The sequence below is a fragment of the Suncus etruscus genome, chromosome 11 (genome assembly GCF_024139225.1).
Source record: "Suncus etruscus isolate mSunEtr1 chromosome 11, mSunEtr1.pri.cur, whole genome shotgun sequence".
Classification (NCBI taxonomy): Eukaryota; Metazoa; Chordata; class Mammalia; order Eulipotyphla; family Soricidae; genus Suncus; species Suncus etruscus.
Window position 1 is genome coordinate 27064036 of NC_064858.1, and position 22594 is coordinate 27086629.

Below are 22594 nucleotides of genomic sequence, written 5' to 3' on the forward strand. Positions count from 1 at the left end.
GCACCACTGGGTGTGGTCTCAAAACAAAACAAAAAGATTAAACAGAGCCAGAGTCCAGAAATCCCAGAAGACAAAGCTAGGAACTCAGCCTTTGCACTGATTTTCTGGATATGGTAAAAAAAGCTCTGAAAGGGCTTATCCAGGGAGAATTCTGAAAGATGCAGAGGGAGGTGGATGGGAAGCAAACACAAAGTGTCTGTCTACCAAAAAAAAGAACCTCTGGAAAGAAATGAAATGTTTCCCATTTCATATATAAATTACATAAAGCGGCCAGAGCAGTGGCGCAGCAGTAGGGCGTTTGCTATTCCTGTAACTAAGGTGTGTGTGTGTGTGTGTGTGTGTGTGCTGATTTTTTTTTTTTTTTTTTTTTTGGTTTTTGGGCCACACCCTGTGACGCTCAGGGGTTACTCCTGGCTATGCGCTCAGAAGTTGCTCCTGGCTTCTTAGGGGACCATATGGGACGCCGGGGGATCGAACCGCAGTCCGTCCTAGGCTAGCGCAGGCAAGGCAGGCACCTTACCTCCAGCGCCACCGCCCCGCCCCGTGTGTGCTGATTTTTAGGTAACACACAACAGTGTTCAGGAGCCCTTTCTGGTAGTACTCTGGAGACAATATGTAATGCAGGAATTTGACCCCATACTCAGCAAGTCCCTTAACTTTTGTACTATCTATTCAGACCTCCTGGCTAGTTGAGGAGGAGGGGATTGTGTGTGTGAGTGTGTTTGTATGCATACACACTTAGTTTTCTTGTAACAAAGCAATTTCCACACTTTTAACATTTAAAACTGAGCATCTTGTTTTCCAGTGAATAAAAAATATTAAAAATAAACAGTAACAAAGTTAACAATAGTGAATGTCCATTCCACATCAGATCCTGCAGATTCCATTCTCCTATGGAGTGGCAGGGCTCAAATTATTGTTATTCTAAGCACCACCTTAAAATTGCAAGGATGTTTGCTAAACATCATCATTAAACATGACAAAGGAGAAGCCATGTTGTCAGCCTCCTGGCTAAATTTTGAGTCAGGCTACATCAATTTTCATTTCCTGTTTCTGGACAGTTTTTGTTTTTTATAATTAATTTATATATTCTCTTAGTCTTTGTTTCTTTATGCACATTGAATTTGACAAAAGATAGTGCTCTCCTCTTTCATATAAATGTGGAGGAAAGTAAGACCATCTTTCAAAGATCTAGGTCCAGATATATCCAAATTGCTGGAATTATGACCTAGATGTTATATAGTGTACATTATGAAGTGTTCTACAAAGTCAGAGATGTGGTGCATACCTGACGATAAATCTATAAATCCAGAGATAAGAGGCATGGCCCAAACACAAGGAAAAACATTGTGGGTCCAGTGCCTGCTTCAGGAAGACACACCTCCCCAACCCTCACCCTGCTCTAGGCCATGAAACCTCTACTCTTCTCTAGCTTTCATTCTGGGTTTTCTAGCTTAGAAAACTGCCACCCATCTAAATGCCATCTATGAAAGTTGATCCCTTTCTAAAACTAAGAACAGCTAGATTTACCAGCACATTCATCGTGCCAGGCACTGTTCTAATCTTTTCACTTCCTTTGCTCTTCACAAAAGCTCTATGAAATGGGAAACATTTCATTTCTTTCCAGAGGTTCTTTTTTTTTTTTTTTTTTTTTTTTTTTTTGTAGACAGACACTTTGTGTTTGCTTCCCATCCACCTCCCTCTGCATCTTCAGAATTATCCCTGGATAAGCCTTTCAGAGCCTTTTTTACCATATTCAGAAAAATCAGTACAAAGGCTGAGTTCCTAGCTTTGTCTTCTGAGATTTCTGGACTCTGGCTAAGTTATCAGGGCTTCCTCTGGGCTCTGTGCTCAGGATTTACTTCTGGTGAAGCTCAGAGATTCATATATGGTGCCAGGGATCAAACCTGGGTTTGCTGCATGTCATAACTTGACCTTAACCTCTGTGCTCTGGGCTTGGCAAGTCCCCATGTTCTGTTTCCTCTGCTCTAGTCACACAGATGATGTAATATCTTGCATATGTTATATGATGGTATGCACTTGTTCCTTGGGACACCTAGTTCTTCAGTACAAAATAATCTAAAACCAGATTTAAATACTTCCTGTCCAAATGCCATTTTTTTTACCTCAATAAATTTGGAAATACAAAGATAAATAAGTCCTGGTCTTTGGCCTTCCTTACGAAGTCCAGAGAGATTTTCTCATCAGAGAAAAGTGTGCACGTAATGAGAGATGCATTTACTGTCCTCAGCTACAATTACATTATCCTGCTTTGATTGATTTTTTACTTGGTCAGGCTGCATAGTTTTTGCCTGCTTCATTATAATTCTATAAGCTCTTTGAAGTAAATAAAAAGACATTGCTTACTCAACAAACATTGAGCCAAAAGTTTGACTAAAGGAAGAAACCCAGTCATATAGAGTTCTGAACTCAGGGATCACTCCTAGTGGGGCTCAAGGAACCACACAAGATACTGGGTATTGAACCAGGGTTGGCTACATGCAGGGCAAGTGCCCTATCCATTGTGCTATCTATCACTTTAGCCCCTGAAAACCACTTTTGCCGATCCAAGTATAACCCCAGAAATTACCAATGAAATAAAACATTTCAAAAGAATATCTTATTAATCCCAGTCATGAAAGACTGTTTTTTGGCATTTTCTTGAACTAATCTTTAGCATACTCTAATAAATCCCCAGTATGTTCCTCTATAACTAAAGAATTCAGTAGCACCTATAATTGACTCATGGGTTGAGCTTGAGTATATATGATGTAAAGGTAGGGTAGAATGGGATAGATACAGCAGGTAGAACACATGCCTTTTATGCAACTAACCCGAATTTCATCTCTAGCACCCCACATAGTTTCCCAAGTCCACCAGGTATTGTCTCTGAATGCAGAGCTAGGGATAAGGCTGATCACTTCTGTGTATGACTAAAAGAAAATAAGAATTTTTAAAAATAATTTTTATTGTGACCAAAGTAAATTACAAATCTTTCACAGTAATATTTAAGGTACATAATGGCAATAAATCAGGGCCATTCTCACCACCAGCGTTGTCCTCCTTCCACCCCTGTTCTAGCATTTCCCTCCTTTGCCACCACAGCCCCCCCCCCCCCAACTGCTAGTATAGCTGGTCCTCGCTGTGTATAGCTTATTGTAGATTTGGTATCAATTCTGTTGTCGTTGACTTTGGGTTTGGTGTTTGAGTCTGATCATTTTTTTATTTCCACTCATTGTTCATATGATTGCTTGGTCCTGATTCCCCCTCCATTCATGAGGCAGAAGAATTAATTTTTTTGTTTGGGGGGGGCGTTCAGGGGTTATTCCTGGATATGCACTGAGAAATCACTCCTGGCTTGGGACCATATGGAACGCCGGGGGATTGAATCAGCATCTGTCCTAGGTGCAAGGCAAGTGCCCTACCTTTTGCACCACTGCTCTGGTCCCCAAATAAGAATTTTTCTAAAGGGTGGTATGAGAGCAAACCTAAAATCTGATAGATTTGAGATTAAATTGGGATTTTGCCAAGAGTCTTAACAGGAATGTGATTTTTGAGCAAAATATGACCTTGATTTTCTATAAAGGAAAACAAAATATCCATCTCAGTGGTCTCTGAGGATTTCTTTATGTGCTTGAGAGAAAAGTAGCCTGGAAATATGTTAACAATTCTAATAATTTTTATTGTGATACATATAATACTGATATATTAGAAATATTTATATAATTTTTATTTTATTTTATTTTGTTTGTTTATTTGTTTGTTTGGGGGCCACACCATGTATGCTCAGAGGTTACTCCTGGCTATGCACTCAGAAATCGCTCCTGGCATGGGAGGTCATATGGGATGCAGGGCGGGGGTGGGTGGGTAATCAAACTGCAGTTCATTTTAGGTCAGCTGCTTGCAAGGTGAATGCCTTACTGCTGTGCCACTGCTCTGGCCCCTTTATATAATTTTTAAACACAGATACTGCTAGCTTGATGAGACCTCATGGCATTCAGTCTCTTAACTGCCCCCCATTCCCAAGCATTTACTAAGTGATGTTGGGGGTTTAAGTGGTTAAAGCTTCTTTTTAAATTTTCTTTCTTTCCTTCTTTCTCTGTCTTCCTTCATTCCTTACATCCCTTTCTCCCTCCCTCCCTTCTTTCTTTCCTTCTTTCCTTTTCTTCCTCCTTTCTTCCTTTCCTTCTTTCCTTTCCTTCGTCCTTTCTTCCTTTTCTTCTTTCCCTCTTCCCTTCCTTCTTTCCCTTTCTTCCCCTCTTTTTTCCCTTTCCCTTTCATTCCCTCTTTGTTTTCCTGTTTCCCCTTTCTTTTTCTTTCTTTCTTTCCTTTCTTCTTTTTCTTTCTTCTTTCTTTCATTTCTTCTTTCTTTCCTTTCTTTCTTTCTTCTTTCTCTTTCTTTCTTCTTTCTTTCTTTGTTCTTTGTTCTTTCTTTCTCTGTCTCTCTCTCTCTCTCTCTCTCTCTCTCTCTCTCTCTCTCTCTCTCTCTCTCTCTCTCTCTCTCTCTCTCTCTCTCTCTCCTCTTTTTAGAGTCTATGTCTAAAATTTCTCAGGGCTTACTCCTGACTCAGGAATCACTCCTGGTGATGCCTAGGAAATCATGAGGTACTGAGGATTGAACCTGGGTAAAGTGCTTGCCTTGCAGAGCCAGGAGTAATCCCTGAGTGCCACCAGATATGCTCTAAAAAAATTGGGGGGGATATGTAAAAGTAAATTTTGTATACAAAAATTGTAAAATTCTAGTGATTATTTCTAGGTGGAGTATTATTGACTTGAGGGGTGAACAATTAAAAAATAGTTGAGGTGAAGTGAAATAACAGTAGGTGGAGCATTTGCCTTGCACGCGACTGACCCAGGTTGGATCTCTGGCATCCCATATAATCCTCCAAGCTTGCCAGGAGTGATTCCTGAGCACAGAGCCAGTAATAATACCTGAGTACCACCAGTTATGCCCTCCTTCCCCAAGAAAAGAATAATGTAGAAGCAGAAATTAAGTGGCCCAAGGTCACATTCCTGTGAAGTAGATTGGAGAGCTCTAAAGTAACCTCAAAGAAGCAACACTTTCTTTAATAAGTAAGGAGTTGTGCATTTTAGTGATAGGTTGAAATAACATACATTACCTTTCTTTGGTGGTAATTCTTTTACTCATGGCTTTGATGAAAACCAGTAGCATAAAGGTGTTACTTGTTTTGTTTATTTGTTTGTTTATTTATTTATTTATTGTGGAAGGATTGGAAGAAGACAATGTGTCCATATTTTTTTTTTATCTCTAACAGTTTAACATAGACAAGGAAGCAGGGGAAAGACAGATCTACCACCGGTACTGCATGGAGCGAGCTTCTGTCCACTGTGCCCATGTGTTTACCACAGTTTCGGAAATAACAGCCATCGAGGCAGAACATATGCTGAAGCGAAAGCCTGGTAAATACTATCCCTTCGTGTTCACCAACCTGTCAGTTCCAAGTGACATCAACCATAAGAAATTTTTGTTTGAAAACCAAAAAGGGGGGCCGGCAAGGTGGCTCTAGAGGTAAGGTGTCTGCCTTGCAAGCGCTAGCCAAGGAAGGACCGCGGTTTGATCCTCCGGCATCCCATATGGAACCCCCAAGCCAGGGGCGATTTCTGAGCGCTTAGCCAGGAGTAACCCCTGAGCATCAAATGAGTGTGGCCTGAAAAACTAAAAACAAACAAACAAGCAAACAAAAAACCAAAAAGGGCATTTGTCTAGTTTGATCCTTTGCATCCCACCTAGTTCTCTGATTTCTGCCAGAAGTGATTCTTGAGTGAAGTAACCCCTGAGCATTACTGGGTGTGGCCCCCTCAAGACAAAACAAAATAAAACAAATAAAAAAGCATGGGACCAGAGAGAATACAGCCATTGTCCTTGCACATACCTAACCCCAGTTCAACCCTCAGCATTGCTCATGGTCCACTGAGCACTGTCAGATGTCATCCTTGGGCACAGAACCAGGAGTAAACCCCAAGTACTTTCAAATATAGCCCCCAAACCCAAAAAACATGATTGGAGAAAAATTGCACTCACTAACATGAAAATATAATAAATAAAGCTGAATATGGATTAGCACAGAGGATGGAATTAATAAATCTGCAGTATAGAGCTACATACTACTTATATATACATGGATACAATTCAACATACAAAAATCATTTGACCTTTGTTTCCCACATTAGATTCTGAGTTGGTGAAATGGTATTTGATTGGTTCGCCACTATAAACTCAACAATTCCCACTGTGCCTGGACCTGATACATGTCAAAATGGTTTTATTGGAAAATACATTTAGTATTACCTCTCCAATGTTTACATATATTTTAATTTTCAACTTCAATAGATTTGCAGTGAGACCATAGGCTCTAACTGGAACATAGTATTGTTCAACTTGAGCTTGTTGAATATATGGGCTGGGCTCAAAGTGTCCCAGCATAGAATTGGAATTTCACAGTGACTTGGTGTGTGTATATGTGTGTGTGTGTGTGTGTGTGTGTGTGTGTGTGTAGTTGTGTGAGCAAGCTAAACTGTCATATGTTTTAAGACAACTGAAGTTCATCAAATACCAGTAATTTGTGTGAAACCAACATTATTTCCACTGGTCCTATTTAATGAGTAATTCATTGCTCAGAAAGGTCATGGAGATACATACAATGCTCAAGTTTTAGACTAAACTTTTCAGAAGCTGCTCATTTACTCTTGTTTTGTTTTGATGATCGACTGGTTTCTTCACTTGTAAGTCAACTAATATTGTTTATCTTTCTTCCTTTGGCATAATATTAACTTAACTCAGCATAATATTTATTTTGCTAGTTTGGAGTCACTGGCATTGCCCAGGCCTTACTCCTGGATTTTATTCAGGTATCACTCCTAGCAGTGCTAGGGACCATTTCGTGGTGCCAGCAACAAACCCCTTAAAAGTACCCTGCCAGCTGTACTATTGCTTTTACCCCTGAGCATAATGTTCTTAAACCCATCCATTTTACTTGCAAATGGCTCTATATCAGCTTTTAAATAGCTGAGTCTAGTACATTTTGCATATATCTCTTAATAATGCTGTGTGCCTCAGTTTCTGCCTCAGGAAATATAGATAAGAGCACTTGCTCCATTGCTCTTTGAAGGAATTTAATGGATTCCGCTGTCAAGATTGTAGAATGGTACCTGGAGAGGTAGATTGCTCTACAAAATGTAGCATATGCTTGTATGTAGGAAACCCATGATCCCCAGCACATTATGGCTCTCTGAGCATCACAGAGATACTGAGTAGAGTCGGGAATAGTCCCAACCCTGCCAAGGGTGAACATACACAACCAAATAGAAATGAAAAAATAATAAACTAATTAGATGGTTTCATTGTACCAATAACTGCACGTAATTTTTGTCAAAGATTCTTTGTTTCCTATCACAACAAAGTACTGGAAGTTTTATGAGTTTTTAATTCTATGATAGTCATAAAATAAAAATGTTAATAAAAATCTAATTTTATAGTTAAAAACATTGCTTTCTATCATACTCTCTTTCAAAGAAATTTCCTTTATCCGGGAGGTAGAAGGTTTATGCAACATTCAGCAGTGCACAAGAGTTATTCCTCTGTGCTCAGAAAGCACTACTGGTGAACTCCGGGGAACCATAGTTAGATGCTTGCTTTCTATTGAACCTGGGCTGACTGCATGCAAGACAAGTCCCTTACCCGTTGTATTATGGAGTTGGCCCTTCTCAAAGAAATTTTCAAGATGATTTTTTTTCTTTTCCAGATGTAGTTACTCCAAATGGCTTGAGTGTTAAGAAATTTTCAGCAGTGCATGAATTTCAAAATCTCCATGCCATGTACAAAGCCAAGATCCAAGATTTTGTTAGAGGTCATTTCTATGGGTATGCTATTCTTAAAACAAAATTTAAAATATCATGTGATTTTTAAGAATTTCTGGTGTAGATAAACAGGTAAATGTTTACGATTTCATTCTCTCTGTACTTAAAAGATAATGACTGTACATATTGTTGCTATCACTTTATTCTCTTGAAATAGTTTTGTTTGGTTTCAGTCATCTGGACTTTGATCTAGAAAAGACTTTGTTTCTTTTCATCGCTGGGAGGTATGAGTTCTCCAACAAAGGAGCAGACATCTTCCTGGAATCTTTATCTAGACTCAATTTCCTGCTGAGGGTAAGAAAGCTCCAACACACACACACACACACACACACACACACGCACACACACATGCACACACACTCACACTCACCACTCACACTCACACACACTCACACACTCACTCACACACATGCACGCACACACACTCACCACTCACACTCACACACACTCACACACACACACACACACACACACACACACACACACACACCAGAAAGAAAGGACTTTCTTTCACAGAATAGTTCCCAAATATAAATGTGGTTGTTAAGAGTTAAAATGACCATATATTTTCAAGATGGCCTCAGTCTCTGTACACACTGAAATTACCACATTATCCAGTTGAATTTACATGCCAGGGTTTGTGTGTTATGAGATCCTTAGTGTAGCATATTAGATTGTATCTGGTGTATTTTAAGATGGCATAATATAATAACATTCCCCTCCCCACTCAAATTACAAGAATCTGTAACTAATTGAAAGAAAACAGAATTTAAGCAAATGGACAATGAAATTTCACATTTTCAAAATCCAGTAATGATGATAATGAATGACGTAGCCTGAATATTTAGCACCAGTAGGATTCTTCTTAATAAGGAACCATGCAAGGTCAGAGACATAGAACAAGTAGCAGGACTGGAGTGATAGTACAGTGGTTACTAGGAGTAATTCTTGAATGCAGAGCCAGGAGTAATCACTGAGCATGTTTTCTAAGAAGATTGGGTTACACAAGACTGAAAGTATCCAGGCAGTGACTGCCAGAACAAAAATATTTAGCATATATTTATTCTCTTACTTTATGGCTCAAAAGACATGCCAGGAGCATATCAAAGATATTTAAAGAAAAATGTAAATTATTTATTTGTTAAATGAATGTGAATAAGTTAGAAAAATAGTACAAACCAAAAGTAAATTTAATTCAATAAAATTTAAACCCTCACTTAATTGTCAACCTAAATAAATATTGAGAGAATTAATTTTGTTCTCTTAATATTAGATTCTATTTGTTTTTCTTTTTTAAAAACACTAGACATATACATTAATATCAGTAGCAGTTCTAAGATATCTTAGGTAATTAATGCTGGGAAATATATTTTCTGTCTGGATTTTGAATTTATTTTGACTTTTTTTTTTTTTTTTTGGTTTTTGGGTCACACCGGCAGTGCTCAGGAGTTTCTCCCGTCTCTATGCTCAGAAATCACTCCTGGCAGGCTCGGGGGCGAACCACCGTCCTTCTGTCCTTCTGCATGCAAGGCAAATGCCTTACCTCCATGCTATCTCTCCAGCCCCATATTTTGACATATTTTTATGAAAGCCAGATTTAACTTAATCATTCTAACAAGAAAGCCACAAGAAATGGGGAATAATTTCTATGTGAATCAAAAATTTGCTCTTTGGGGACCAGAGAGATAGCATGGAGGTAAGGCATTTATTTACCTTGCATGCAGAAGGACAGTGGTTCTAATTCCGGCATCCCATATGATCCCCCTAGTGTGCCACGAGAGATTTCTGAGTGTAGAGCCAGGAGTGGCCCTTGAGCACTGCAGGGTGTGACCCCCCCCAAAAAAAAAATATGCTCCTTAATCCAAAAATATTAACACCATCTTTCAAAGGCCTATCTGGTTGGGATCTGTTTTTAAACTTTTTGATAACTGACTCTTCTGTTTTTTATTTTTATTCCCTCATTAGATGCACAAAAGTGACGTCACAGTGGTGGTGTTTTTTATCATGCCTGCCAAAACCAATAATTTCAATGTGGAAACCCTGAAAGGCCAGGCAGTGCGCAAGCAGCTCTGGTAACCTCACATCTTGTAAATGTTCTCTAGCAAGCAGGGTAAAGGGCTGTTTCTTACAGGAATGATTTTAGATAGCTCTGTTTAATTTGTTTTGCACTATGAGAGCTGTAACACAAATACTCCCTGATTCTCTTCTCATTGGGCTATTGATTTGGAGAAAGGATAAGGCCACTGTAGAAATAAATCTTTAAAGGTGGGTGGTATTTTTAATTCACTGTGGAAATGTAAAGGCATATGCCAAAGAAAGGAGATTAGTATAACAGCTCTATGTGCCGGCTCCTCAGATTTAACAATTATCTGGCAATTGCCAATCTTGTTTTATCTGTGCCTCCTCTGGTTTGAAGCACTCCAAGGCCCTGATGGTCTCTCTAGGTTCCCAGAATGTTCTATACCTTCTGTTCTGAATGTATGGATTAGAGCTAAATTGGCAAACAGAAAAATAGTATAAGAGACTGCAAAAGAGAATGGGGCTTTCTAAGAATGCAGGGCAGAACAGCTACATTGTCAGAGCAAAGACATTTGAACTTATGACACTGTTTTTGTTGTAAATCCTTCTGTTCATACAGGGACACTGCACATGCCCTGAAGGAAAAGTTTGGAAAGAAGCTCTATGACGCGTTATTAAAGTAGGTTTGGGGAATCACTGACTTCACAGTTTAGACACTGATGTATTATTTTTCCAAATACTAAGAACTGAATGGCTTTTGCAGATGTCTTACATCAAGTGAATAGTCTTCTTTTCTCTTGTTTCTGACAACTGGTTGTATCTGACAACTGGTTGTAAAAGTTGTACACATGAGAAAATATTTATAAATGCAGGCAGATTTGAATTCAGGAGACATCTTTTAATGGTTAATAGCTCATGAGGATGATTTCAAGACAAAATATGTCTTATTCATGTATATATTAACATTTATATGAATGCCATTCATGAATGGTATTATATTTACTTACTAAGTATCAAACTTAGTTCATTAAAACAAATAGAGACAGAGGTGTATAAATAGAATTTATAAATACATTATAAATAATTAAATCAAAATAGAATGTATTATAATAATCCATTCATAATATTTGACTTTTATGTAACAAAGAGATTGTATAGGTTGACATTTATCTTCCTTTTCTTGTTTTTTTTTTGTTTTTGTTTTTTTTTTTGTTTTTGGTTTTTTTGGATCACACCCGGTAGTGCTCAGGGTTACTCCTGGCTCTATGCTCAGAACTTGCTCCTGGTAGGCTCGGGGGACCAGATGGGATGCCAGGATATGAACCACCGTCCTTCTGCATGCAAGCAAATGCCTTACCTTCATGCTATCTCTACGGCCCCTATCTTCCTTTTCTTAACATGTAAAACATAATTTACTTGTAGATGGACAAGTATGACTACTTTAAATAAAGCCCTCAGGAACAAATAAAATATAATGAAAATGTTCCCCTGATGATCAATATTAGTACTTAAAAATGAATTTCAAGGGGCCAGAGAGCTAGTACAGTGGAAGGACATTTGCCTTACATCCAGCTGATATTGATTCTATTTCTATCATGGCTTATTGTTCCCTGAGCACTATTAAAAGTAATCCATGGGCACTAAATCAAAAGTAATACCTGAACACTAATGAGTGTGTAGTGTTAATAATAATAATAATAATAATAATAATTATAAATAATGAATATGAATTTGAGTGTTTAATTATGTCAAATATGTTCTTTTATCAAACTTCATTACACTATGAAAATTTGTGAGTTTCATTTTGTAACTATAGTGGCTTTACATTTATTTTAACATTCCTTAGAACAGTCTCTGACATCCCCATATAGAACACTAAGTTAGTACAAGTTGTTTTTATTTTTGTTCTTAAGATTGTTTTCCCCACAGAGGAGAAGTACCTGACATGAACAATATTTTGGATAGAGATGATATAACAATTATGAAAAGAGCCATCTTTTCAACTCAGGTAATCATTGTAGAAATGCCCACCTGTTCCATTCATGATTAAACTCAACTTAAATGAGCATTTTAATTTATTGGAATGAGCTAATCATGGATTTTGTTTGTTTTGTTTGTTTTGGTTTTTGGTAACACCCAATGATTTCTCATGGTTGTTTCTGGCTCTGCATTCAGTAATTACTCTGAATGGTTGTTGGGAGACCAGATGAAATGCTGCAGATCAAACCACTGTTGGCCCCATGCAAGACAAATGCTCTGGCAAAAATTTGGGACATTTAAAAATATAAAGCCAGGCCATTCATAAGTATTCACCTAACATTTTGAGGGGAATCACACAATGATGTCAGGAATTACTCCTGGCAGGGTTGTGGGGATCATGTAAGATGCTGGGGATCATATCAGGTTTGGTTGGGTGCAAGGTCTTACTCACTGTACTATTGCTCGGGTCCCAATAAAATCTCTGTATGAATGATGCTCAGACCTCCCTTTAAAATGTCACATGAAATTTGTCTTTTTAATCATATGTTTGTATAGTTTTCAAAAAGAATAAAATTTGAAGTTATCTGATAGAAATGAAAATGTGTCTCAATCATGTGTAGTTATGACCCAGGGAGTGTAAATGCTTTGGGAGGTTTTCTTGAAACTCTCATAGGAAAAACCAGGCATTAGAATAGAACTATAGGAGGAAACTAGGAACAAGCCCATCCTGAAACCCACAGTCCAACTACTGAAGGCTACCTGGGTCCCAGAAGTGGTGAAAATTCTGAATCATGGGCAGTGGCTGCAGATGAAAAGGAAAAGCCTCTCATATTGGTGGTTTATTCAGAGCTTTCCTTCACCTTGCACCTTGCACAACTTCACCACTGTCCACTGGTGTGGGCCTTGCCACCAGGGAGGGGTAGGGGGGGCATGCTGCCCTTGAGTTGTGGACTAGGATGAGCTAAATCCAAGTCCTGCCACATGATTTTTTTCCCTCTCTGGCTGCAGCGACATTCCCTCCCTCCAGTGACCACTCACACATGATCGACGACTCCACTGATCCCATCCTTAGCACCATTCGCCGCATTGGGCTCTTCAACAGTCGCACAGACAGAGTCAAGGTAAGATGCATGGGCTATGGAGGACAATATTGCATAATAGGCACTCTCATTGTTTTGTTACTTACCTGGAATTGCTATGGGCTATCCCTGACAATATACTGTCCACCCACACACATGTCAAACCATGCCATGAGAGATTGAATCAGCACCTTACATATGCAAAGCCTGTGTTCCAGTGCTTTATGCTATACCCCATGTGATTTTTTTAATTTGAGACTTCCTTATAGATTCCAAGAATGATTTTCAAATTGGGCTATACCACCTTGGGGAGAGTGGGCCTGAACTTTTCGAGAAGTGGAAGAAGCCACAGGAGAAACAGTGGGAGGGAACATTGCTTTTTCACTTAAGCAAGATTTCCTGGAGACACTGAGTAATATTGTTGTCTCTAAAGTAGGCCACATACTTTGGGGAACCTCCATTAATATTTGTTAAAAAAAATTAAATGGTATATCTAAAAAATTGATTTATTGGGCCAGATAAAAAGCTTAGTGGGCTGAGTTCAAGCTTTGCAAGACCTGGGTTTTGGTTTATGGTACTGTATGAGCCCTGAGCATCATGAGGAGTGACTGCTGAGCACAGAGCTAGAGATAGCCTCTGAATACTGATGAATAAGGCCCCAAAACAGCAACAACAAAAATTAATTCTTTCCTAATTTAGGTAATTTAAGTAGAATGACTATTCTAGTATTATTCTTGAGAAATGAAGACTATTGTGAGCCAAAATTTAGCATTAGTTTCTTTGCATCTTACTCTCAGCAAGCAAAAACCAATTTTCTATTTGGTTGAAGATATAGTACAGAGGGTAGGGCATTTGTCTTGCATATAGCCAACCTGGATGTAATCTCTGATACCACATATGATTCCCTGCCAAGAATTCCTGAACTGTAGATCCAAGAATAACCTTTGAGCATCTCCAGGTGTGGCAATGAAGGAATGAATGAGGGGGGAAAGGAAGGAAGAAAAGGGGAAGGAAGAAAGGAAGGAAGGAACGAACGAACGAACGAATGAATGAACGAATGAAGGAAAAAGGAAGGAAGGAAGGAACGAAGAAAGGAAGGAAGGAAATAAGGAAGGAAGGGGGAAGGAAGAAAGAAAGGAAAAAGGAAGGAAGGAAATGAGGGAAGGAAGGAAAGGAGGGAAGGAAGAAGGGAGGGAAGGAAGAAGGGAGGAAAAGAAGAAGGGAGGAAAGGAAGGAAAGGAGGGAAGGAGGGAGGGAAGGAAGGAAGGAAGGAAGGAAGGAAGGAAGGAAGGAAGGAAGGAAGGAGGAAGGGAAGGAAAGAAGAAGGGAGGAAGGGAAGGAAGAAAGGAGGAAGGGAAGGAAGGAGGGAGGGAAGAAAGAAAAATTTCCTCAATACTAATTTATTCTAAAAAATACTTTAATGAGTGAGTCTGAAATGAATGTAAATTTGTCACTTCCCTGAAAAATTCAGTTTAAGGGCATAATATGGGAAGTTTTTTATTTTAGAGAATATAGTTGAGGTTATTTTGATGCAATTTTTTATAGACTAGTCCATTACTTTAATCTGAGTATTAAAATGATGAGGTGCAGTGTTAGCTGTAAGAGTAAAACAGTTCTGTCACTGTGCAGCTTCACCTCTGTGTTGACTAAGAGCTTCCTGTGCTCTAGCAGGTTCTAGGAGTAATGAACATCAGTTTTAGTGTCAGAAAATTTCTTACTCCTGGAGCCAGAGCACATTGGGAAGGGCATTTGCTTTGCATGCTGCTAAACCGGGTTCTATCCAGGGCATCCCATACGGTCCCTTGAGTCAATCAGGAGTGTCGCCTGAACTCAGAGTCAAGGAGTAACCATGAGTTGCTGGGTGCGACCCAAAAACAAAAAAGAAAAGGAAAAGAAAATTTCTTATTCGACTTAGTGTGTCCTCCAGTTTTTTAGATTAAAATGTCTTGGTGATCTTTCCATTTACCTCACTTTTTCTTCTTTCTTTCTTTCTCTCTCTTAATAGACTCCTAATTAAGAATTAAGTGGCAAAGCCTGAGCGGTAGCACAGCTGTAAGGCGTTTGCCTTGCACTAGGCTACAGGATGAACCCAGTTTGATTCCCAGCATCCCATATGGTTCCCTGAGCCTGCCAGGAGCGATTTCTGAGAGCAAAGCTAAGAGTAACCCCTGATCACTGCCGGGTGTGACCCCAAAACAAAACAAACAAACAAAAAACCAAAAACCTCCCCCCCCAAAAAAAAAACAATAAAAGAGGAAAACAAACAAACAAATCAATTGAGTGGCAAACACCCCTATTGCCCTTTCTTAGCTGGGGCAAGAATGTTTGGGTCGTATCTGTTGGTGCTCAGGGTCTACCCAGTCCATCCCTGGTCTGCCACATGTAAGGCAAACATCCTACCAGTGTGCTATTGCTTCAGCCCTTGAAATATCAGACTTTAATAGGAATAAAAGTTATGTATAGCTATTTAAAAAATAAAGAATGAATTAGGAGCTAAAGCGATAGTATAGTGGGTCTTTCTTTGCATGTTGCTGACCCAGGTTTGCTCCCTGATACCCCCTTAAGTCCCCAAACCAGCCAGAAATGAGTGCAGAGCCAGAAGTAGGCCTGAGTAATACCATGTGTGACCCAAAAGCCAAAAAAAAAAAAAAAAAAAAGATAATTAAGAAAAATTAACTAATTATCAAAGGTCTGGAGCACATCTTTCTTTATACAAATCCCAGAATCGATTACAGAGTACTGTTGCATAAACATAGCCCCAAGCACTAACTGTTATGCCCACTTCCACCAGCAAACAGAACTAGCTGATACTGTTCTGAAAACAGTCCTTATACTATCTGAATTTAAGTCTCAGCCTCTTCCTCAGGTTTTAAGTTTACATAATCAACCTGGACCTGTCTTCTCATCTGTAAAATAATACTAAATTTGGTCCATCCTCCAAGAATTATTGTAAAGTTAATTAAATAATAAGCTCCACCCTGATACTTATTCATCGCCCAGCTAATATATAGTATATATTTGCTTTTATTTGTATATGGCACATGATGAATACTCAATAACTTTCAAAAGAGGATCCAAGGAGATACTTCAGAGGTCTGAAGGACATGCTCTGTAATGTGGAAGCCCTTGGTTTAATTCCAGCATGCAAAGATCCTAAGCACCACCAGAAGGGTTCTCTAAGCACCAAGCCAGGAATAAGTCCCAGCAGAGCTGTGTATGATCCCCTCCCCTCCAAAAAAAAAAAAAACCCAAAAACAAACAAACAAACAAACAAACAACCCCACAAAAATTCACAAAAATGAAAACTTGAAGAAATTAGATATGGGGCCAGAGAGATTGAACAGCTGATAGTGCACTTGCCTAGCATGTTGCCTCACTACATTCCATCCCATGTACCATATATGGTCCCCTTATCACAGCTTGGAATGATCCCTGAAGAGAAAGCCAGTAGTAAGTCCTGAACACTATCAAGTATGACCCAGAAATAAGCAAATAAAATAAAGGCCTCATCTCACCAAATATGCTCACCCCCAAAAAGAAGGGAGGTATGAGCAGCTTTTGGGTTGAGTAGAAAGTGAAAGATTAACCTTTGCTTGCAAGGCTTGATGAAACATTTCAATATAGTTTGTGCATAACATGACTTGTCTGTCTACTACTGGGTCTGGGCCAATGAGAGGCAGTGTATCTTGTAGATAATAGGAGGGAGGGTTCACTATATTAGAGAAGCAGTAGATGGAAAGGAAGTCCCAAGAATATGAAAGGACATGACATATGTAGAACAAATGATGACTCTCTCTGATACCAATTATGCTTAGGAACTTAAACTCGGGAATATATTTATATATTCACTATTGCTTTTATTTATTTTCCTTTTCTTTGTGTGTTTTGGGACCACACTTATCCAGTATTTAGGGCTTACTCCTGGCTTTGCTTTCAGAGATATTACCTACATACGTAGGATTCTGGGGTTGACTTTTGTTTGGCTGCATGCAAGAATATTGGGCCCAGAGAGATAGCAAAGCGGTGTTTGCCTTGCAAGCAGCCAATCCAGGACCAAAGGTGGTTGGTTCAAATCCCGGTGTCCCATATGGTCCCCCAGGCCTGCCAGGAGCTATTTCTGAGCAGACAGCCAGGAGTAACCCCTGAGCACTGCCGGGTGTGGCCCAAAAACCAAAAAAAAAAAAAAAAAAGAATACTATCTCTAGCTATCTGTACTAGTTTTCTGGTCCCTTGTTGATTGTTATATCAAAATGAGCATACAAACACAAATAAATATTAAACCAACACCCCATTTAAAAAATTTTTTTATTGAGACCAATGCGAATTTCAACTCTTTCACAGTTATATTTAAGAACATAGTGACGGGCCGGAGAGATAGCATGGAGGTAAGGCGTTTGCCTTTCATGCAGAAGGTCATCGGTTCGAATCCCGGCGTCCCATATGGTCCCCCATGCCTGCCAGGAGCAATTTCTGAGCCTGGAGCCAGGAATAACCCCTGAGCACCGCTGGGTGTGACCCAAAAACCACAAAAAAAAAAAAAAAAAAAAAAAAAAAAAAAAAAAGAACATAGTGACAGGGCCAAGAAGGTGACGCTAGAGGTAAGATGTCTGCCTTGGAAGCGCTAGCGTAGGACGGACCACAGTTCGATCCCCCGGTGTCCCATATGGTCCCCCCAAGCCAGGGGCAATTTCTGAGCACATAGCCAGTAGTAACCCCTGAGCGTCAAATGAGTGTGGCCCAAAAACCAAAAAAAAAAAAAAAAAAGATATATAGTGACAGAAAATTAGGGCCATTCCCCCCACTAGTGTTGACCTTCCTCCACCACTATTCCCAGCATGCATGCCATATCTCACCGTTAGGTCCCTGGACTGTTAGTGTAACAGGTCCCTTTTGTGTATAGATTGTTGTAGTTTGGATCTCTTGATTCTATTGTCATTGACTTTGGGTTTGGCATTTAAGTCTGATCATTTTTTTATTTCCACTCAATGTCCATAAGCCCGCTTTGCCCCTGTTACCACCCACACTTTTCCCTCAATTTGTAGGAAGTCATAGAAATAGGAGGCCAAACAAAATGATTTATGTTCTATGGTTCTGTTAAAAAAAGAAACGAAAAGAAAGTTGATGAGAGCCCCCGTCTAGAAGCTCTAAATATAAATTTAAAAGAAGAAAAATAAAAGAAAGAAAAACAAAGGAAAAGAAAAAAGGGGAACTGATATGGCAGGTTTGTTTTTGTTTTATTGTTGTTTTTTGTTTTGGTTTGTTTGGTTTTTTGCATAGGCACAGTACGTATTGGGGAACTTAGAAAGGAAATTTCCTTGGACTAAGATATACAAGGTGTCACCACCCTTGAAACATATTGTCATGAGACCAACTACAGGCTCCGGACATGTTCATTGTCAAACCCCAAACTCCTTTTTTATGGTATCAGTTAACAAAGAACACCCCATTTAAAATATGTACACTCGAAGCACTACAATAAAATTCAGTCATTTTGAATTATTTTATTAATTCTATCCTTTAAAGAGACATGCTACAGCAATTAAGTTGCTTGCTTTGCCTGTGGCCAACTCTGGTTTGATTCCCAGCAGCACAAATGGTCTTCCAAGTCCTGCCAGGAGTGATCCCTAAGCACAGAGCCAGGAAGAAGCTCAGAACTCTATAAGATATGACCCAGAAATAAACAAAAAAAATTTCAATTTAAAAATTAAAAGGACGGGTCGGAGAGATAGCATGGCGTTAAGGCATTTGCCTTGCATGCAGATGGACAGTGATTCGAATCCGGGCATCCCATATGGTCCCTCAAACCTGCCAGGAGCGATTTCTGAGCTTAGAGCCATGAGTAACCTCTGAGTGCTGCCGGGTGTGGACCCCCCCCCAAAATAACAACAAAAAATTAAAAGGAGAAAAAAAGGATGAAAACTCAATTGAGTGCCTGTTTCTATGCGTTTTTCTTTGTATCCTGCATGGTTCTTGAGGAAAAGTGGCACTGTTTTCTGTGATCTAGGCCATTTGATTCAGAGCACATTGCAGGTGATTTTGAATTTAAAATAATTTTCAATCCTGTTTAATTGTGGTAGAGAGGAAAAAAAATCTGATCTGCAGATCCCAAGTCAACTGTGACATCAATGAATTTCTTGGGACTTTACTCTCTGGATAAACAGTCAGACAAAGTTTGATGTGAGTTTATTTGGTGTGTTTATTTCCCTTACTGAGACAAACACTACTGTGAACAAGCATGTGAAGGTATGTGTAAATGTGAGTGTATAGTATGTGTGTGAATGTGGGTGCATGTCTGAGCGTATGTCAGTGTGTGTAAGTGTGTGTGTGAATATGTGAATGTTTATGTATGTTTGGGAGACAATATATCTTTGTATTCCAGTTCTCATTGGATCCTCTCTCTAATCCTGGGCCGACCTCTGATATTCTTCCTTCCATCCTAGTCCTTTATACTTGTCTACATTCTAGCATGGAACAGCTGCTTTCTTATTTTAGCTATGCTGTCATTCTATTTAGCTGGGAACAAAACAAATGACTCCCAATGTTTTCCTGTTCCATAATGGGATAAAGGTTCAGATTTTCCTAGGCTTATAATTGTCAGAGAATTCATAGGATCCTTCAATCCTGATGCCAACCCCAACTCTAAGAAAGTGGGGGCTCTGTGTCTTATCTGTCACTTCCATTATAGCACTTTGCACAAAATAGGGGTTTAGATCATGGCCTGTGGAAGGAAAGACTATTTATTTTACTTTGTCAACTTGTGGTTATTGTGATTGCATTAAGTTATTTCTTTTAGTCCCTAGCTTTAGGTGTTCTTATTTTTTTAGTAACCCATCTCCTATTTATGGACCAACTGAGATGGAAGTGATGCCTATAAAGTTTATTTTTCTTAGTTCTAAAGGAAGACAATACAAATATTCACTTCAGTTCCTTCTCAATACTACTATGCTTAAAGAAGATAATTTTTGTGAAAAATTCAGAATTTAAAGATATATTGTAATTTATTATCATTATTGTTAAATAATTAGGAATTTGGGGGAAGAATACATAGTTTTTCATGACTGTTATTTTATTGGGGGGAGCACACCAAGCTTATACCAGGCTCTGTACTCAGAAATCCCTCCTGGCCAAACTCAAAAGATTATTTTTAACTATTGATGTTGGGGATCAAATTCATATGCAAAGCAATACCCTTCTCACTTCTATGACTTTAGCTCTTTTTTCATGAATATAAGTCCAAACAGTAGCATTTTTATTAAAGAAAACATTTCTTTTCAGTCTTCTCTTAGGTAGCAGAAGATGTGCTGCTCAAAGTTTCAACTTCCCACAGTGTGGGTTATAAAGGTGAAAGGGGAAATAATAACAACCATGAGGAAGCCAGAATGGCATGACATTAATTAAGAGATCAAAGCAAAAATGATCAGCTTTGGTCTTAGCATAAGCTAAGAGTGAGTCCTGAGTAGGGCAGGGTGTGGCCCTCAAGCCAATAAATAAAATAAAAATTAAAGACCAAAGGTAAAGGACTGGAACACACACAGGCTTTGCATAGAGAGGGCTAGGTTTAATCCCTGACTGCACTTTCCTGGAGCCTGCAAAAAAGTACCACGGTACAAGGATCAACCTCTTGTAAGGCTACCACTTTATTGGTTCTATTATCATTCTGGCCCTTATGTTTGTTGGTTTGGTTTGGTTTTGGGATACACTTTATTCCTGGCACTGCACTCAGTCAAATCACTCCTGAGAGGCTTGAGGGGCCATCTTGTATGCTGGGGATCAAATCTGGGTCAGCCTCCTTCGAGGTTCTTTTCTATCTATCACTATGGTCAAAGACCTTTACGTTTGTTTAAAATTAAATATTTAATATTTAGAAAGGCAGACAACACTCCCTAGTCATTGTGTGTGAATTTGAACAATTAGAAGAAAGAGAAGGCAGCGTTTTTCTCAGTCAAGTAACTGTTCTATTCACCATTCTCTCTCAATAGTCATATTTTCCTGTTCTCCTTTGCACTGTATTACCAAGACTGGCACGTATCAGCACATGAAACCTGATGGCGAGTAATACAAAAACATAAAAAGTTTTTCTAGCATGCAAAGCTAATGTCTAACTTGTCTATAACTTGAGAGGTTGTAGAGGGGGTAAAGTACTTGCCTTGCACATGTCAACACTGATAACTTTGTTGCCCTAAAAATCAGTTGTACCTCTCTTCTAAAATCCAAATTATTATAGTCACCATAGTTTTACCTTTTCCAGAATAGTGTATAGTTGAATTAATGAGGTATGTGACTTTTCCAGGTTCATATCCCTTGCTTGGTCATATGTCTCAAAAGTTCCTCTTTATGAAATTTTAAAGGCATGTGGAAAGTCAAGGGAAAGATTTATCATTTCTTTTTAACACTGAATTATTTTTTCCTGTGTATGTAACACAGTTTATCCAGTCACTTACAAACTTGGTTGCTTCCACATTTTAACACTTATTAGTAGAACTGCTGTAAACAAATATGAGTGTTTATATGGGCATTTTTCTCATATCAGTAACATGCATAGGAAATTTGTGTACAAGCTTTTTTGGGGAGTCACACTCAGCAGTGCTCAGGGGCTACTCACTTCTGTACATTCAGGAATTACTCTTGGCTGGCTCAGGGTACTATATGGGATTCTGGGGATAGAAATCGAGTTAGCTGGATGCAAGGCAAGTGACCTACCACCTATTCTATCACTCCAGCCCCTGTACACAAGTTTCTATATAATATTTTGTTCAGGTTCTTTATCAGAAGGAACAAGATTGGGTCATACCCAGCAGTGCTCAGTGGCTGTTTCTGGCTTGGTGCTCAGAAGTGATCACTTGCATTGTTTAGAGAACCATAAGTGGTGTAGGAGATCAAACTAGGATAATCACATACAAGGCAAATCCTTTACCCATGTATGATCTCTCCTGGTGTTCTGAAACATCTACCCATTTACCAGTGATTGCTTACAATGCAAACACAGGATTTTGCTCTGCATGAAGTAAAATGTCCTGAAAAGTTTTGAGCAGAGAAGAAAATAAACTTTTTTAAAGGTTTATTCCAGTTTTCATGTTGACTGAGATTCAGTAGAATAGAAGCAGGGAAAAGGTGAGGAAGTGATTGTCTTCAAGCAAGAGAGGCTGGTGTCTGGGGTAGCAGCTTCTAGTCTGATCTAGTGAGGTAACTGGAACATGTTTCCCAGCCAATTTTAGTTTCACTAAAATGTCTCACTTATGCTTGGTCAGGGCAGGTACCCATGTAATAGCTCTCCTCTTTTTGCTGCTTAAATTGGGAACACATTGAAAAGAAGGACAGAGGCCAGTGGTGACAATAGTAAATAAAACCCCATTGGCAATCCAGATTGGCTAGGACAGTGGTAGGCAACCAGAGGCTCGAGAGCCACATATGGCTCTTTACACTTTTAATTTGACTCTTCCGTGTGCCGGGCGGCCGCTCCAGGAGTCAGGACTCTGCTCCTAGCCTCTGTCAGGGCGCGCCCTGTGTGGCTCTCAAAATAAATTTCAATCGTGATTTTGGCAAGATTTGGCTCAGTTGAAAAAAAAGGTTGCCGACCACTGGGCTAGGAAGTTAATATTTAGCATAAGAATGAAAATCAACACACATTCATCCTCCTA

The 22594-nt window shown here is 39.1% G+C and overlaps 1 protein-coding gene across 1 annotated transcript in view; it reads left to right on the forward strand.

The window, feature by feature from the left end:
- Nucleotides 1–22594, forward strand: part of GYS2 (glycogen synthase 2) — a 59988-nt gene that overhangs the window by 25607 nt on the left and 11787 nt on the right. The window contains 8 exon segments of the mRNA XM_049783889.1: nucleotides 5275–5421; nucleotides 7764–7881; nucleotides 8052–8172; nucleotides 9844–9950; nucleotides 10517–10576; nucleotides 11827–11905; nucleotides 12886–12913; nucleotides 12916–12998. Coding sequence (XP_049639846.1) covers nucleotides 5275–5421; nucleotides 7764–7881; nucleotides 8052–8172; nucleotides 9844–9950; nucleotides 10517–10576; nucleotides 11827–11905; nucleotides 12886–12913; nucleotides 12916–12998 — 743 coding nt within the window.